This window comes from Lynx canadensis, chromosome F1 (genome assembly GCF_007474595.2).
Source record: "Lynx canadensis isolate LIC74 chromosome F1, mLynCan4.pri.v2, whole genome shotgun sequence".
NCBI classification, from domain to species: Eukaryota; Metazoa; Chordata; class Mammalia; order Carnivora; family Felidae; genus Lynx; species Lynx canadensis.
The window spans coordinates 16,305,703-16,324,639 of record NC_044319.2 but is presented as its reverse complement, the minus strand read 5'-3'; the positions used below and the strand labels follow the sequence as shown (position 1 = coordinate 16,324,639).

Genomic DNA, 18,937 nt, shown 5'->3' with positions numbered 1-18,937 from the left:
ATATATGAAATTGATGACTTAAATAACAGAAGCCATCACAAGACACGTTTAATAACATGACATTGTAAATATGAGTCTTCAAAATGCACTTTTCCAGATCTATTTCCAAATAAATATACCTAGAAATCCAGTAAAGTTTTAAGATCTTGGTGATGTAAAACATTTAAAAACAACTGACTTTGAACAACGGAAGCAAGGAGAGAAAACTAATCCTTGGGATGTTACGTTTTCCTCAAAATCTATTTGAACAGAGAAAGAATTGAACATCTACATCACTGTAATTTTTAATTTCAATACAAATCATATTTTAAATATCTAACGGCAAGAACATTTCAAAAAAAACTAGGTATACTTTATACAGAGTTTATTTTCTCACAAACAAGAAACCATGTTCTATTTTAAAATTGGTAACTTCCAACAATTCTTAAAATCAAAACCTGAATCTTCCTTTCCTTGCCAAAATAATAAATATAACAAAAATCCAAACATAATTTAACTTAAATTATATTTAAACATATTAAAACATTAAACAAAGATTTTCAGGATTTTTTACCTGCTTTTTCAGAAATTCTTTTAATCTTCTCCAAATACATCATTTGCAATATCAATTTTACCAATTTAGCATTTTTAATTATAAAATTCCTGAGAAAGTAAACACAATAACTGTGAAGAGGCTATTAGTCTAAAATGTATGATCTGATAATAACTATTTTAAACCTGAAACTCTCTTAGGAACGTTAGTAGAGTAAATGTTTTAAAGCTGTATTTTACAGTCTACACATTAACAACTATTTGTGCCAGTGTAACCTCAGACAAGGGGTTATCTCTTGCATTCATTGCATTGGTCTACACTGCATTCAAAGATACATTTTGAATCTTAAAGAACAGGCTATAAAACTTTGTGTTTGTTTATGGGCCTCCCAACCCAATTAATACCACCACTTTAAATTTATAAAGAAAGTATGTTTGGGCACTTTTAACTGGCAACAACCTTACTTACACTTGCCTAAATAGAAAACAAAATAAATTAATTGCAGTCTTATTTCTAAAATCAAATATGCATGTGATTTCTCTTGCATAAAGTAGCATTTTGATAAGTTTTAGAATTCTAGAAAATATTTCCATTCAATAAATTCTACTACTATGCTCTATGTTTCTTGATATTTATCATTGAGAAATTTTAGAAATGAAAAATCTCAAAGATTCATCTGGTCCCATTCACTATAGTGAAAGTGCTGATATCACATACGCCTTTCATGTTAATATCTATCAGACATAACAGACTCCTAATGAATATATCACTCTGATTTTTTATATTACTCTGATTCCCTTCATGAGGAATCATAAATAAAAACAGAATAGAAATTACCATTAAAAAATTATACTGAACACCAAGTAATGTATAGAATTACTGAATCACACATTGTACACCTGGAACTAATATAACACTGCATGTTAAGTATACTAGAATTAAAAAAAGAAATTTAAGTTACATATATGATCTTTGAAGATGGGGAATTGGAAAAGTAGACTCTTGTGTATCTGTGAGATGTAGTTAACACATCAGTTGGACCCTATTTCCCTAATATAGGATCATTCTTCTGATATTTAAAGATCTGAAAAATGTTAAAAGGTGTCATCACTGGTGCATTAAAAACCCTATAGTCACTGAGATCCCTTTCAGATGCAGCAAATAACACTTCAAACTGATTGTGTTGAAGCAAAAATAAGTCAAGAATATCTAATGTTGCAATTTCTCTGAAAAATTTTTCTGAAATAAATATTATAGGAATCAAAAACTATATAGACTATCTACAAAGAAGTAGAAAGACATATTCCATGCTCATGGATTGGAAGCACAAATATTGTTCAAATGTCTATACCACCCAAAGCAATATATACATTTAATGTGGTCCCTATCAAAATACCAACAGCATTTTTCACAGAACGAGGAAAAAATTCTAAATTTTGTATGGAAACACAAAAGATCCTGAATAGCCAAAGCAATCTTGAGAAAGAAAAGCAAAGCTGGAGGCATCATAATTCCAGATTCATACAAAGCTATGGTAAACAAAACAGTATGGTATGGGCACAAAAATAGACACATAAATCAACAGAACAGAATAGAAAACCTAGAAATGAACCCACAATTATGTGGTCAATTAATCTTTGACAAACCAGGAAAGAATATCCAATGGGAAAAAGACAGTCTCTTCAACAAATCGTGTTGGGAAAACTGGACAGCAACATGAAAAAGAATGAAACTGGACTTTATTACGCCATACACAAAAATAAATTCAAAATGGATGAGAGGCCTACAAGTGAGACCTGAAACCATAAAAATCCTACAAAAGAACACAGGCAGTAATTTCTCTGACATTGGCCATAGCAACTTTTTCTAGATAGGTCCCTGAAGCAATGGAAATAAAAGCAAAAATAAAGTATTTATACTACATCAAAACAAAAATTTCTACACAGCAAGGTAACAATCAAAAAAAACTAAAAGACAACCTGGAATGGAAGAAGATATTTGCAAATGACATATCTGATAAAGGGTGGGTATCCAAAATATATAAAGAACTGATAAAATACCCAATAAACAAATAATCCAATTAAAAATGGGCAGATGACCTGAACAGATATTTCTCCAAAGACATCCAGATGAACAACAGACACATGAGAAGATGTTTTCGTCATTTACCATCAGGAAAATGCAAATCAAAACTACAGTAAGATACCACGCCACACCTGTCAGAATGGCTAAAATCAACAACATAAGAAACAAAAGGTGTTGGTGAGGATGTGGAAAAAAAGTAACACTCATACTGTTGGTGGGAATGTAAACTGGTGCAGCCACTGTGGACAGCAGTATGGAAGTTCCTCAAAAAGTTAAAAATAGAACTACCCTATTTACCCAAAGGATCCAAAAACACTAATTCAAAGGGATACATGCACCTCTATGTTTATAGCTGCATTACTTACAATAGCCAAGATATGGAAGCAGTCCAAGTATCCATCGATTGACAAATGGATAAAGAAGATGTGATATATACACACAATGGAATATTATTCAACCATAAAAAAGAATGTGATCTTGTCATTTGCAATGACACGGATGGAGCTAGAGAGTATAATGTTAAGCAAAGTAAGTCAGAAAAAGACAAATACCATATGATCTCACTCATATGTGGAATTTAAGAGACAAAACAAGCAAAGGGGGGGAAATGAGAGGCAGGGAGAGACAAATCAAGAACCAGACTCTTAATTAGAGAACAAACTGATGGTTACAGAGGGAGTGGGGAGAGGGTTGAGTTAAATAGGTGATAGGGATTAAGGAGTTTACCGGTGATAAACACTGGGTGACATATAGAATTGTTGAATCACTATATTGTACACCTGATCATATAATACTATATGTTAACTAGCTAGAATTAAAATAAAAACTTAAAAAAAAACAGAAATCTATAGAACTACCTTTAAAAGAAGACAGTACTGGGACATGACTGGATAATGTTACTTGTAGAATCAATAAGCACTGTTTTGTGAAACGTCAAAATATTGCTTAGTCATCATTCTCTCTTTTTTTTGAGTTCATTTATTTATTGACAGAGACAGAGAAGGGGGGGGAGAGAGAATCCCAGACAGAATCTGCACTGTCAGTGCACAGCCCAACGTGGGACTTGATCTCATAAACTGTGAGATCATGACCTGAGCTGAAATCAAGGGTCAAACACAACCCAATGAGCCACCTAGGCACCCTCAGCATTCTTGTTTTTTTCAGCATTCTTTTTAATATAACAATTTTGTTTTTCTGAGTACAAAGGAAGTAAATGCTCATTTCTAAAAAACAAATTAAACAGAATATTAATAAAGAAGACCCAATGCCATCACTATTAATATTCTAAAACACAACCATTTATACTATTAAACAAAGTTATGAATATTTTAAATTGCAGAGCAAAACGAGCACTGGATAAAACTCATTTACGAGAAACACTCAAAAGGGAATCTGGTTGTTTTCTTTTTCTTTTCTAGTCACTTCATTTTCTTCTATGTCTATACATACATTTGGTTGGAGAGTATGCCACTTTCTACATATTCTTCTTAATCCAAAAATAAAGTTTTGTTCGGGGAGAAGAGCGCTTGTTGGAACGTACACATCAAAGTATCACATCAGCTCAGTAACCTAAGCTTTTGTGCATTGTGATGGCTCTACCTGAACATGTTATATTAGCAAATTCCCCACACCTTAATCTCCTTTATTTATCACATGCTTGTATCTTTTCCATATCTAATGATTAGCTTCCAGAGTGGAGAGAGACAGAGGACAGTCCTTCAAGGCAACAACTGCATTTATTTCTAAACTCATAAATTAGTGCCATATGTAGAATGAAACCTGTTGGCTAATCTTTGTTTCTTCCAGGTAACCTGTATATAACAAAACACCCTAAATTCCATTTTAGTAAGTGAAGAAAATTAAAATGTAAAGACAAATGGCAAAACATTCCTGAACAATCCTTTCTTACTATTGCCATCCTGACAAAAGAAAAATGTTTAAGCGTATTTTATGCAATAAATAATGTAAGGAGGTAAATTAATCTCAGAATCATCCCAACAACTGCTTGCTGGTTATACTTAATGTCAAATGATGTCTTCATGAATAATCATTCCTGGAAAAGGAGCTTTCAAAAATTATGGAAGTTTTCTATATTTAAAAACATCTGAGTTTAAGCCAAAATCTGAGTTTAAACAGATATGAAAAAAATGCTGTTTTAGTAAGCTCTTATACTCAATGGATTAATTCTGTTGTAAAATGTAATCTTCTTAGATTGTAATTAGTGATCTTGAAATTATGGTAGCAATGAATATGGCAGCCACAAAGATAATGAAACAGGAGCTACCACATTCTGAACGTGTTCTATGTGCCAAGAGCCATGCAGAGCACAAAGGCTACAATAGCTTGTTTAGTCCTCAAATCTAGCCCAACAGGAAGGTGCAAGTCCCTGGGCTTTACTGAGGAGAAAACTGAGGACTTGGAACATTCAGTGTTACTAGGGATAAACAGCCTCTGAAGGCCAGGATTTCAGTCCACATTTCATACCCTAGTAGGTTATAAAGACTTCCAATACTACGTAACTTCAGAAACGGCTCCACAGACAATCGAACCCTTAGTAACAGACTCTGGCATTATTGTTTCGCTGTCACTTATAACCAAATTGAATAATTACCACAGAATACAATATAATGATGAGAATAATGGTTATGCTTTCCATTCTTCAAACATATTAATTTTAAAAAGACAGAGTAGTTTCAAAATAAGTATTATCTTATTATATAAACACACATTAAAATATGTCAAAAGGAAGTTACAAGGCTTGCCTGAGAGTTGCACATGAAACATTATAATAAATGAAAAATCTAAACCTAGAACTTGCCTTATAGGCTCCCCTTGCTTTTCCAGGATATGAAACCTTGACTGAACTCCTGGCCTTCAGAGGCTGTTTATCCCTAGGTAAGACACTGAATGTTCCAAGTCCTCAGTTTTCTCCTCAGTAAAACCCAGGGACTTGTACCTTCCTGTTGGGCTAGATTTGAGGACTAAACAAGCTAATGTAGCCTATGTGCTCTGCATGGCTCTTGGCACATAGAACATGTTCAGAATGTGGTAAACCTTCTCCACTCACCTGCCTGAAAATATTTTCTTCAACAGGAAATTCACAGAGATCTGAAGAAACTATTCAACAAAAACTTAACAAAAATGAATAAAGGCAATGCCAAGGAAATGCTATGCCCCAGGGTTTCAGTTTGATTACAGACTAAACTAGCAAGTTTGGGCTTACGAGATTGCTGTTCTAATAAAATATATTTGTAATATCAAGGAAAAAGATATCACAAGGTATGGAAGGGACTACAGCAAAATGTTTAGGTGAAGAAAAAGAATAAAACTCAGAGAAATTTGTAAGGAAAAGGTACAGACAGAGGTACAAAGGTGTGAAGGCTTTTGAGGAAAGAAAAAAAACAAAACAAAACAAAACAAAAACCCAGAAAAGCAGTGAAGCAGAGTGGTTAAGTATGTAGGCTTTGGCTCTAACCCAGCTAAATATGAATGAACCTGTGGGGAGGAAATGAGTGACCTTGCGTCCATCACCCTTCTTTAGTTTCCTGTCTCTAGGATGAGAATAAGAACAGTATCTATCTGAAAGGGGTGTAGTGAGGATTAAAAGTTAAAATATATATAAAACTTAACACAGTGTTGGGGTGCCTGGCTCAGTCAGTTGAGTGTCTGACTTCAGCTCTGGTCATGATCTCAAGGTTTGTGAGTTCAAGCCCCATCTTGGGCTCTGCGTTGACAGCTCAGAGCCTGGAGCCTGATTTGGATTCTGTGTTTCTCTCTCTCTCTCTCTCTCTCTCTCTCTCTCTCTCTCTGCCTCTCCCCTACTCATGCTCTGTCTGTCTCTCTCTCAAAGTAAACAAACATTTTTTAAAAATTAAAAAAAAACTTAACATAGTGTTTAAAACTTGACACATAATTGTTGTTACTAATTATCATGAGGAAAAGCCAGAAGAGGAAAATGCAATAAATGCAGACTCAAGTTTTCTCTACAGAATATCTACTGAGTCCTTTCAAGCTATATTTATTTACACACCAAACTAAAGGAATCAAAATCTGATTCCCAAATAATACATATAATGCTGAATATTCTATTTGTGACAGCTGAAAAGTTAGTAGTATTATGCTTTCTTGAAATCTGTTTTTTCCTTTAACTGGTCTGAACTTAAAAGGTTCATTTTGAATATCCAAAATGCCACTGGCAAACACAGGGCAAGAAATAATATAAACAACCCAAACCACAGAAATGTGACACAATTAAATTTTGATTCTAAGTGAGTGTTTTTATGAAACTGAAACAAAGTCTGATTTTGATACGTAGAATACTATTTTATTCTTTATTTTAAACCTTTCTTACATGTTTAAAAATATACACAGGTTCAAAACAACCTCAATAAAATGATGACATTTCTACTAACGGACCTCTGAAGTCAAACCACTCGTGTGCAAACACACTAGGCTTCCAATTTGAAGTCATAGGCACATTTCATTAAATGCATTTCATAAAACAAATAAATCAAAATGCTGAGAAGAAAAATACTCAGTAGTCTGATATAAACTTTAAAATATCTGTCAGGCAGGAAACTTATAGTAAAAAAGTAAGATTTAGATGTTTTACCACTCACACCTGCTTCACTACTGACTGATTCCCCCAAATGCCATTTTGCTACATCTAAACCCCTGGCAATTTATTATACAATTCCATGTAGCACACTAAAAAATAAGTTAATTTAATCTCTGCGTATGAAAACAGATTACAAAAGGAAATACTGACAGCTCTTACCTGTATTTGATAATTAAGTATATCGTATTCTCAGCAGTACTAAGAATGCAGCTTGATCTAATATAAATATCTAATAACAACTACACAAAAGTATTTTTCTCTTTAAAGTTTTTGTATATTTTTTCCAATGTTGATGAGTTAAGCAACATTGATCTATGTATTGTGCTAAGAAAACATTAGGCACAGATCACATAATTTACATTTTCTTTGTTGTAAAAAATATAGTATATGCAAATGCATATCACACAAATGATTGGTGGACGCAACACTAAGCTTCGTAGACGTAACACAAAAAGGTTAATATTGTCTACTGGATTGCGGGGAGGACACGCTGTGTGGTTTGAAGAGCAATACCTTACTTCTGGGTGAATACTCTGAAATCTCCATTAGAATTATTTGTGGATTTCCTTAAAGAAAAACAAAGCTTTATTAAAGACACTACTTTGGGCACATGAGCTAATTGGAAAGGAACCAGATAAAAATGTATACAAAAGCTATTAAAAATATTTAACACAATATCTCAAAGAACCTTTGTTGGAAGGAATAGATTATTTAAGATTATGATTGCTTTATATAGTAGATTCTTTCATTAGCTAAGACACTTTTGGATTAAGGTACCAAAGGATGCAGATCAAGAACAATGGAGGAAAAAAATAGCAGGCTGTTAGAAAGGGGGTGGGGATGGGTACACATAATTTTACCCAGAAGAAACAAAAGTACTGTTTCTTTTTGTTTATAGCAAACAATTTGCACTGCGGACATTATAAAAACACAAGCAAAAGGGTTATGTGGCAGGTAATAAAATACAATGCTTACTATGCATCCTTCATAGAGAGACAACTTATGGGTTGCAGATTAGTACATTTAAGAGTATACTTTGATGCAAAAAATTGCACTTTGCCACATATATTATATGTAGCATTTAAAGGGCAATTTATGTAAGTCATTTCCACAAACACAAAGAAAGTGAGACAGACAGACAGAATGAGAGGCAAAGACAGAGGAGAGAGCTCAGTCAGAGAGGACAGAGATGCCGAGGGGCTTTGCTCATGTCCTGTGGAAGCTCTGAGATACTTTTTTCAATAATTTTTTCATCTTCAGTGCTTAATTTTGTTATTACTGTACATTTATACTCACATACTAAAGTTATCTCATGAGATTACCCTCTATACATTCTTTTCTCTAGCTCCCCCTCCCCCACCACTGTGGAAAAAGAGAAGGAAAAAAAAAAAAAAGAAATCTTTAGTCCCTTCATCTCATAGTCAACTATTCAAGTAAATATTTCTCTAGTGGCAAACTTCCAGAAGAATTATTTAGATATTATAGAAGAATCAAGAACACAATCCAAAACCCCTGTCAGATTACACTGGATTTACTGTATAGTTCTCTTCAAATGGAGCAGGAATTAGCCCGTTTCCTAGGTTTGGGGTCTCGTGCTTCCTGATCCTTCACACACAGACAAGATGTGCACATCGTCTTGGACAGTCTTCGGAGGCCTAGCCGGAAAACACTGTTGGAAAGGCTGTATATTACACAGTTACAAAAACTATTACTTATAGCAAGCCAGGTTGTTAGGAAGGACAGTGTTGGATTGTCTAAGACCCGGGAGCTTTCCAGAAGAAAGTAAATTATATAAGGGAGCCACAGCATGTAAAACACACTGGTTATCCGAAACAAAACCATGGCGTAGCGACGGTCGGGGCTGTGTCCGGTCTCTCCAGAGGCATCCACCTCATGGCTAGGAAATCGGGCCCTCCGGTCATTTATCTCTTTGGTGTGCTGACGGCAAATTTTGAAAATGTGGAAGTAAGTGAAGCAGACCACAAAGGCAGCAGGAGCATAAAGTAAACAAACAATAAAGCCAGTAAAATAGGCACTGGTGAGCCAAGAGGTGGCACACCATTCAAAAATGTCACCATGGTACCCAGGTTTCCCCCAGCCAAAAAAGGAAGGCAAGAAAATGAGGCAAGAGTAGATCCAGATTAAAATAATGCAAATTCTCAGGCGACAAGGAGTGACCAGTTGATTGTAGGAAAGAGGCTTGGTTATTGCAAGATAGCGATCCACGCTTATGCAAGCAAGACATGCCATAGAAACGCTTTTTAGAACCGAGATGATATATCCAAAAACCTGGCAAGTCAATGACTCATGGATACCTGTGGAGTAGTGAAGAAGTGAGAGAGTAGGAACCAAGCAGCTAACTCCAACGAAAAGATCAGCATATGCCATTGTCTGAATAAAATAGCTGGTAGTGTAATGGTGTAAGAGTGGAGCACAGTGAAAGACAAAGATGACCGTTAAATTCCCAGCAATGATTAGAAATGTCAGCAAGACAATAACAATGGTCTCAAAGATGCACACATCCACCGCACTGTAGTAGCCAAATCCAAGTGGGCAGGAGTGACGTTCAGACACATTCACAATGCCACTGCTCATGTTCAGGATGCTCCATTCAGTCCACCTGGTTTCATTCATGGCTTGGAATTAAGGGAACATGTAGCCTTGGCTCCAGCAAGCAGGTGCCCTGTCCAGCATGTGTTAAACTCTACACATGAGTGTCTCGGGATCAGCTTCGGTAGACAGTGGCAGTGCTTCTGTCACAGCCGAGCATCCCAGAGAGTACTCAAGCCTCTTCATCAGTCTCAGTGCAGCAGTGACACATCTCAACTTTGGGAGGGGGAGAAAGGGAAGTAAGCTAGAAAGGAGGTGAAAAAAGGTCACTGATTAGCTTCCTCTGATGCTCTCTCCAACAACTTTTTGAAGACACAAGGCACTTCTAGAGAAAATGGATATTTTATTACCTTTCACCATGAAAAATTAAATCTGTAAAAAGAAAAAAAAAATCAATTGCCAAGGGAAGAAAAGAGTTTGTGAGCTGTTTGGGCTCATCAGAAAGGTAGTTTCTTAGGGATCAACTAGAAATAATGAGGGAAAAAAAGTCTTAAATTGTCTCAGGCTTCCTACTTCATCTGTCATGAGAAGTGGATTCATATTTTACGGTTTTAAATAATTAAGATCTAAGATCTAGTTGCAAGTCTAAGAAAAAGTTCATTGCGGCAAAGAGTGCCTTTGGGCTCAGTTCAGGGTTCGATGCTGGTGGATGAACTTTATGATCTATTTCTCATTTCTCAAAAAAGCTAAATCCCCACACACACATGCACACAAGGTTAATTCTAAAAGACTCGGGTCTACTTGGGCACAAAGGAGCAGAATAGGGGTAACAGACTCCAGACTGCCCTATAACTCTCATGAGTAAACAAAAGCATATTTCCAGTAGTGAAGATAATGTGCAATGGGTTAACACGTGACAAGATATGATAAACTGTAAAGTTTTAATTCTGCATGCAATTTTTTAAGCATTCAGATGAAAACAGTTTTAGTCCATTACAATTACCGGTTCTACATGTAATTTGTATGTTCTCCTTTTCAAAGGGAAAATAAATGTTATTAATTTCAGCATCAATAACTGAAAATAACTTTCATTATCTGATATGCTACCTTCCTTATAACGGAATAATAGATTCAGAGCTCAAAGTTATTTCTCACCTTTGCAACCACACCTATATCTCACGTATATATGAAATTTAAACAATAGAAACTTTCCTATACACTCTGAGCTTATTTGACTAGAAACGCTGCCATTATTTATTACTTAGGTATTTCTAGTAGGCTTCATAGTCTGTTTCTATTCTACTTTCATCAGAGGATTAACACATTAAATCATTACTTCGACTAAATCTTCTGAAAGTGGAAAATTACCTTGTTTGCTATACTTGCAGTTATACAGCAGCCATATGTTATGAAAATGCCTCTTCTATTTCTGTTTTCTATTTTGAACAAGTGCTCGATTAGTACAGGGGTCATTAGGTAGGTTATAAGATGGTCTTATTTTAAAATACCTCTAAAGCATCAAGATGAGTTTAAATCCTAGAGTTTGAAATACTGAAAGGCTTGCAGGATAGAATCCATCCAAGAGGCTTCCAAGGTCATTCTGTTATCAGGTTAACATTTATCAAAAATCTTTTTAAAAGTACAGGTATTTCAGAGAGTTTCTTGTCAGTCTTTGTTGTCATACCTCTTGAAGAAGTAACATGCATTAGAGATAAAAACGTTTCCTTCAGGAACAAAGCAGCAGCTTAACAGAAAGCATTCTTCTGAAAGTTATTTTCTCGTGCACCACCAAGTCATTCAGGGAAGTCCTTCTTTTATAACAGCCACAGGATATTCCTCCTTGCACATTCCTAGTTTCACTTATCACAAAATAGTTCTCTTCTTATGGGAATAAGGCAATGCTTCTCACCTACATTCACTCTTATCAGCTGCTAGGCTGGGCTGCTTGATTCAGAAGTCCGATTTACTGTGATGCAGTTACCAGGATGCTGTCGCTATATTCTTCACAATCTCTCAGTATCACTGCCTCCACCTGAGCCGGAGCCCTGCTCCTCTCCTCCTCATCCTGAGCTGATGCAGAAGAACTCACCACCATCAGAAAGGTGACTCGGTCCTCCTGCCCCAATCAACAGCACAGCCAATGGCTACTGCAGCTGAAACTGTCACTAGGTAACAGTTGCCAGGCACATGCAGGCTTATAGACTTACTCGGCAAGCTCTGATCAAGATTGACAAAAGAAGACAATGGAACTGACCGATCCTTATAACATATTAATGGCATGTATGAATCTCTAGAGATAGTCTCCTTATAGCATTTATAAAGATTAATTCCTATGGACCAGACAGTAAGAAACAAACAAAACAAAAACAAAAAACAAACAAAAAACAAAAAAACAAAAAAACACTGGGATACACCTTTAAACCCTGTAGAGAAACTACCACAAGGTACTATGACACTAAAAAGTCAGCAGTAATCTAATGCTCACTGGCAGAAAAAAAAACGTATTAATTATTAAAAATCAGCTAAGACTTCGTGAACTCAAGTGATATAGCTACTATTTTTACTCCCTAAAATATAGGTATGTTTTGATTAACAGAAGTTAAGTCATTTAATAATTTCTCTAATCCCTGCCACACCCACACTAAATTGCTGAATCCAATGTATTTAAGTGTATAAACAGAGCATTGGAACTAACACCTCTATGCTAACATCTATTTGGGGAAATATTTAAGGTCAAATGTGAACTCTGAAAAGTAGGCATTAGAAATAAGTAGAATGATTGTTTACTCCACTTATTATCCTAATATGAAAACACTCAAGAGTCAAAGAACTGTCATACCGTGACTGAGCTACTCACACCCAAGTGAGAAGCAAGCAAATTAAGCTACTTTATTTAAGGGAGGTTAAAAACATTTCTATTTACTTTGACTTACTATAGGCAAACATTTTCTATTTTAAGCATATTTCTTATGGGATCAGCACTCTTCTTTAAAGTGACTTAGAACTAATTTACAAATTATTTCAGACTTAGATAAGGAAAATTAAGCTGAAAATGGAAGATAAACTAACATCTGTTGAGCACATTCTGTGTGCCAAGCATTATGCTAAGTGCTTTATATATTTCCTCTCTATAAAAACCTTAAGTCTTTATGGAGTAGGTACCCATCATTATCACTTTCCAAAGGAAGAAGATAGGTACTACAGAAGGTAAGCATAACTTGCTTCCAACAGTCATGAAACTAGCATTGAAACAGGTCAAAAGTGTCATTTCTAACACCATATTGATGAACCCCTCTCTCCTTCCCTTTCCTTTCCTCTCCACCGATGGCTGCCAGTAAGGTAATGTCTAAGAATAACTATTTTGGATTCCAAAAATGATTTCTAAAGAACAGAAAACCCTATTCTTTCCTCCATGTTGAACTGCCTTATAGGAATGAAGACCATATTATTGTCAAAAATCTCCAGGGGTTTAGGTGAAATACAGAAAGAATGGAAGCGCATTTCTCATTACCAGAATAATTCATAAAACAAGTTAGAATAACAATCATAGAATGAGTACCATGTTGAGGTTTGAAAGAAAATATTTATACAATACAAAAGGCTAGAAAGTCCTATTTTACAAGGGAAGTAGTTTGACCTTTAGGGATACATAAAAGCATTAAAATCAAACAGGACTGGATTTAACTAAATAGTCTCATTTACAATAATAATAAATATTCAAAATAAAAATTACATTTGATAAATATTCATGAATGTAGACAGGTCCCATACTCCATATTAAAAGGAGTTTAATACTCAGCTTTACTATAAAACCATCAGAAAATAAAACACTATCAATTATTAAAGTTATCTATATATTACCAAAATCTAAATAAACCTTTTCCAAGGATAGGCTTTACATATTTTTAAAACAGTTTTGAATGTAATATTTCCAAAATTAGAGAAATGGCAAAATAATCTCATAGGGAAATTCAAATTCTAGATCGCTTTCATTTGATACATTTATTTCTCAAAACTAATCACTGACAGGGATTTGAGTCTACGAATACTCTAAATAATCCGTAATTGTACATGCTTCCAAAGGCAAATAAATGATAATACAAGAGAGTTCAAGCAGAGCCTTTGATCCACTTTCTTCTTTCCTTCTACCAACTTCCAAAAAAAGCTTTAGCAGTTCTAACAAGATAATTTTCTTCTTTTTAGACATTGACTTGTTCTACTGGTCCCTCATTTTTCTCCCTTTCTATTCTTTTTTCTAATCTGATTATAATAGGAACTAATTTATAATGTGAAGCTTTAATAACAAAAAAGCATTAATGTCATATATTTACATAGCTCATTACATAAATCATTCTTTGTCTTTAATTAGGCATAATTCTCTTTATGTTAGGGGTCATTAGGTGTTTGATTATTGCTATTCTTACTGCAATCATTGTCAACCACCTCTCTCCCCTTTTAACTGATGAATGCTAGTTGGGAAATATCTAAGAGGAATTATTAGTTGGAATACTTCAGAATTACTTCTAACAGCTAAAACTATAGCTTTATGAGGTGACACATCACAGGTATTTCCTTTTACTTATACCTTAAATTGTTTTATATATTCTTTTATATGAATCAATAGTTCATTATTAAACATCTAAGCATTTCAGGCAACTACTCAATAGGACCTAAATAGCAGAGTAAGAGAGAGACATCAGCATCAATGGTAAGTAAGATAAAAAGAAGGTGATGATTATCAAGGAGAACTATACAACCAATATAATATTGTAAAAAGTAAACATGTACAGAAAAGGGTTTTTTTTTTTAACAATTTTAAAGGTACAAAAAAGGTGTATGCATTCAGAATTTATCTATTTCTTCAAGTACTCCTCCCATCCATTAACTCTTCCCTATCTCGGCTGTCACTACCCTAAGCAAACTCGCATCGTCTTGTGTGGGAGTGCATGTAGTGGCTTCCAGTGCGGTCCTCATGAGCTGCCTGTGGCCTCTCTTTAATCCATTATGCACAGACAGAATATTCTTTAAAAAATGCAAGCCAGATGATATCACTCCCCTTTTAAAATACTTCAGTGATTTCACACTGCCCTTAGGATAAAGTCCCAGTAAGTCCTATAAAATCTGTTCTCCACATACCAATTCAATCTTACTTCTATGTTGTTTAGGATTAGCTAACCTGGTTCTACCTCCTCCTATTCTAACCATCCCCCTGTACTACATGTATTTGCTATGTTGTCTACTGCCTCAGGACATTTGCACCCGCTGCTTACTATGCCATCACACTTCTTTTAGTTAACACAGAAATAACCTTCAGATTTAATTCAAATACCACTTCCTCACAGATACCTTCCTTGAATTCCCAGATTAGACCAGATTCTATACCTATCATAATTTATAATGATCTATTTCATTCAATTTTGTCTTTCTGACTAGACTGCAAGCCCCATGAAGGGAGCAATACCTGTTTTGTTCGCATTATATCTTAAGTACCTACTTTACACTTTTGGGCATAAAATTGGAGCTAAACAAGTACGTGTTTAATAAGCTTTAATGTAAAGAACATAAAAATAGCTCAAAAGTCTGCAAGACAAGAAACACTAATAACCAGTTTCTGTGAACCTCAGAATACACAAAGTTCCTTATAATCCCCCTTGAATGACATACAAGCTTCACAAGAAGGCTATAAAACATATAACCAAATTTCAGAAGAAGAATTAGCCTAATAAATTCAAATTAAGGGCAATATTATTTATCTATACTTCTCCCTAAACCCAATTCAATATGAATATTTAACTAGTGCTTTGAAAAATCCTATCTAGCAAATGCTGCAAAATGCAGTACCAATATATGTTAAATGTTCTATCAAAGCAATTTGGTCTAAATGTAAAAAAAAAAAAAAAAGTAGCATATGTTACAATCCACTGATTTAGTGATCTCTCAAGGATAGAAAGCGAGTTTATATTATTAGCTTTATTTCATTAGGAGACAAGTTATTAACAATCACAAATATTTCACAGCTATTAAGTGAGTGCATTACAGAAGAAAACTTCCTCAATCTGATAAATCCTATAGCTAGAGTGATATTTAATGGTGAAGGAGTAAAAGCTTTCTTCTTAAGACAGAAAACAAGGCAAAGATGTCTGCTCTCACCACTTCCATTCACTTTATACTGGAGGTCCCTGTCAGTAACAGGCAAGAAAAAAAAAAAATAGCTAAGCCATACAAGAAGACATAACTACACACATAAGAAACACTTCAAAAATCTATCCCAAAGACTATTAGAAGCAATGAGTAAATCTTGTCCAAATACAAGGGCAATATACAAAAATCATTGAATTTCTGGATACTTGCGACAAACCACAGTAAATGAAATTTTAAAACAACAAACCATTTACAACAGCCCCCCAAAACAGAAAATATGGATAAATTTAAAACAAAAGATGTGTAAGACTTCTACCCTGAAAACTACAAAATTAAAAGGTCATAAGTAAATGGAGAGATATACTACCTTTATGGATTAGAAGACTCAACACTATTAATAAGAATGTTAGCTTTTCTCAAATTAATCTATGGATATATTGCTATTTGTTGATTCTAAGTGATTCTACAATTTTTATGTAAATAAAAAAGGACGTAGGGTAGCTAAAACAATCTTGTGAAAGGATCTTTTAAAAGTTGGAAGACTGGCACAAGGATAAACAAATAAATCACTAAAAAGAATACAGTCCAAAAATAAACTCACACTTACCAACTGAATCTTAACAGACTTTAAAACAAGTCAAAAGGAAAAGAATATCTTTTCAGTAAATGTTACTAGAAAAATTTGGATAATGAGAAAAATGAACTTAGACTCCTTCCTCATACCATGCACAAAAATATATTTGAGATAATCAGATCTAAACATAAAGATTAAAACTATAAATATATAGTTTCTAGAAGGAAACATCCTAGAAAGAGAATATCTTCATGACATGTAAGTAGACAAAGGTTTCTTAAAATGCAGAAAATAACTATAAAGGTAAAATGTAATGAATTATACTAAAAACAAAATTCTGCTTTTCAAAAGATAGCATTAAAAAAATCAGTAAGTCAGCGCGCCTGGGTGGCGCAGTCGGTTAAGTGTCCGACTTCAGCCAGGTCACGATCTCGTGTTCCGTGAGTTCGAGCCCCGCGTCGGGCTCTGGGCTGATGGCTCAGAGCCTGGAGCCTGTTTCCGATTCTGTGTCTCCCTCTCTCTCTGCCCCTCGCCCGTTCATGCTCTGTCTCTCTCTGTCCCAAAAATAAATAAACGTTGAAAAAAAAATTAAAAAATAATCAGTAAGTCAAAAGACTAGTAGAAAACACTAGCAAAACATATATCTAACAAAAAGTCTGTATCCAAAATATATAAGAGGACTCCTACACTTTGTTAGTAAAAATACAAATAACCCAATTAAAAATGGGGAAATGCCATCATAGGTACTTCACAAAGGAAGAAATGGCCATCAGTATTCAGCATCAATAGTCATCAAGAAAAGGCAAAGTAAAATCACAGTGAGATATCACTACATACTCACCAGAATGACTAAAATTAAAACACTGCAAATACTAAATATCGGTAAGAATGCATAAGTCAAACTCTTATAAATTTTAAGTATTAGTGTAAAATGGCCCAACTTTTTACTTTTTTTTACAGTGTTATATTAGTCTCAGGTGTACAACATAGTGATTCAATACTTCCGTACAGCCCCCAGTGATCATCACAGCAAGTGAACTCCTTAATCCCCATCACCTATTTCCCCTATCTCCTGCCAATTTGTTCCCTATAGTTAAAAGTCTAAATGTCCATCAACTGATGAATGGATAAAGAAATTGTGGTTTATATACACAATGGAATATTACGTGGCAATGAGAAAGAATGAAATATGGCCTTTTGTAGCAACGTGGATGGAACTGGAGAGTGTGATGCTAAGTGAAATAAGCCATACAGAGAAAGACAGATACCATATGTTTTCACTCTTATGTGGATCCTGAGAAACTTAACAGAAACCCATGGGGGAGGGGAAGGGAAAAAAAAAAAAAAAGAGGTTAGAGTGAAAGAGAGCCAAAGCATAAGAGACTCTTAAAAACTGAGAACAAACTGAGGGTTGATGGGGGGTGGGAGGGCGGGGAGGGTGGGTGATGGGTATAGAGGAGGGCACCTGTTGGGATGAGCACTGGGTGTTGTATGGAAACCAATTTGACAATAAATTTCATATTTAAAAAAAAAAGTCTGTTTCTTGGCACTTCTCTCTCTCTTTTCCCTTTGCTTGTTTTGTTTCTTAAATTCCACATATGGGTGAAATATGGTATGTGTCTTTCTCCAACTGACTTATTTTGCTTAGCATTATACTCTCTAAGCTCCATACATGTCACTGCAAGATTTCACTATTTTTTATGGATGAATAGTATTCCTGTGTGTGTGTGTGTGTGTGTGTGTGTGTGTGTACACACACAACCTCTTCTTTATCCATTAATCACTTGATGGCCACTTGGGCTGCTTCCATAATTTGGCTACTGTAAATAATGCTGCTACATATATAGCACTTGATGGCCACTTGGGCTGCACATATCTCTTCAATTTAGTGTTTTTGTATACTTTATTTTTTTTAATTTTTTTTTTTCAACGTTTATTTATTTTTGGGACAGCGAGAGACAGAGCATGAACGGGGGAGGGGCAGAGAGAGAGGGAGACACAGAATCGGAAACAGGCTCCAGGCTCTGAGCCATCAGCCCAGAGCCTGACGCGGGGCTCGAACTCACGGACCGTGAGATCGTGACCTGGCTGAAGTCGGACGCTTAACCGACTGCGCCACCCAGGCGCCCCTGTTTTTGTATACTTTAGATAAATACTCAGTAATGTGATTGCTGGGTCCTAGGGCAGTTCTATTTTTATAATGAATGTCTTTTTTTTTTTAATTTTTTTTTAATATTTATATATTTTTGAGAGACAGAGCATGAGCATGAGCAGGAGAGGGACAGAGAGAGAGGGAGACAGAATCCGAAGCAGGCTCCAGGCTCTGGGCTGTCAGCACAGAGCCCAATGTGGGGCTCAAACTGTGAACAGCGAGATCATGATCTGAGCTGGAGTCAGACGCTTAACCGACTGAGCCACCCAGGTGCCCCACAACTTT

The 18,937-nt window shown here is 35.2% G+C and overlaps 2 protein-coding genes across 8 annotated transcripts in view; both read right to left on the bottom strand.

Moving 5' to 3' along the window:
* Positions 1 to 18,937, bottom strand: part of RABGAP1L (RAB GTPase activating protein 1 like) — a 774,838-nt gene that overhangs the window by 481,667 nt on the left and 274,234 nt on the right. The window lies entirely within an intron of this gene.
* On the bottom strand, positions 6,859 to 12,233 carry GPR52 (G protein-coupled receptor 52). The gene has a single exon (XM_032591798.1). It carries the CDS (start codon positions 9,867 to 9,869, stop codon positions 8,784 to 8,786), a length of 1,086 nt encoding a protein of 361 aa, XP_032447689.1. The 5' UTR covers positions 9,870 to 12,233; the 3' UTR covers positions 6,859 to 8,783.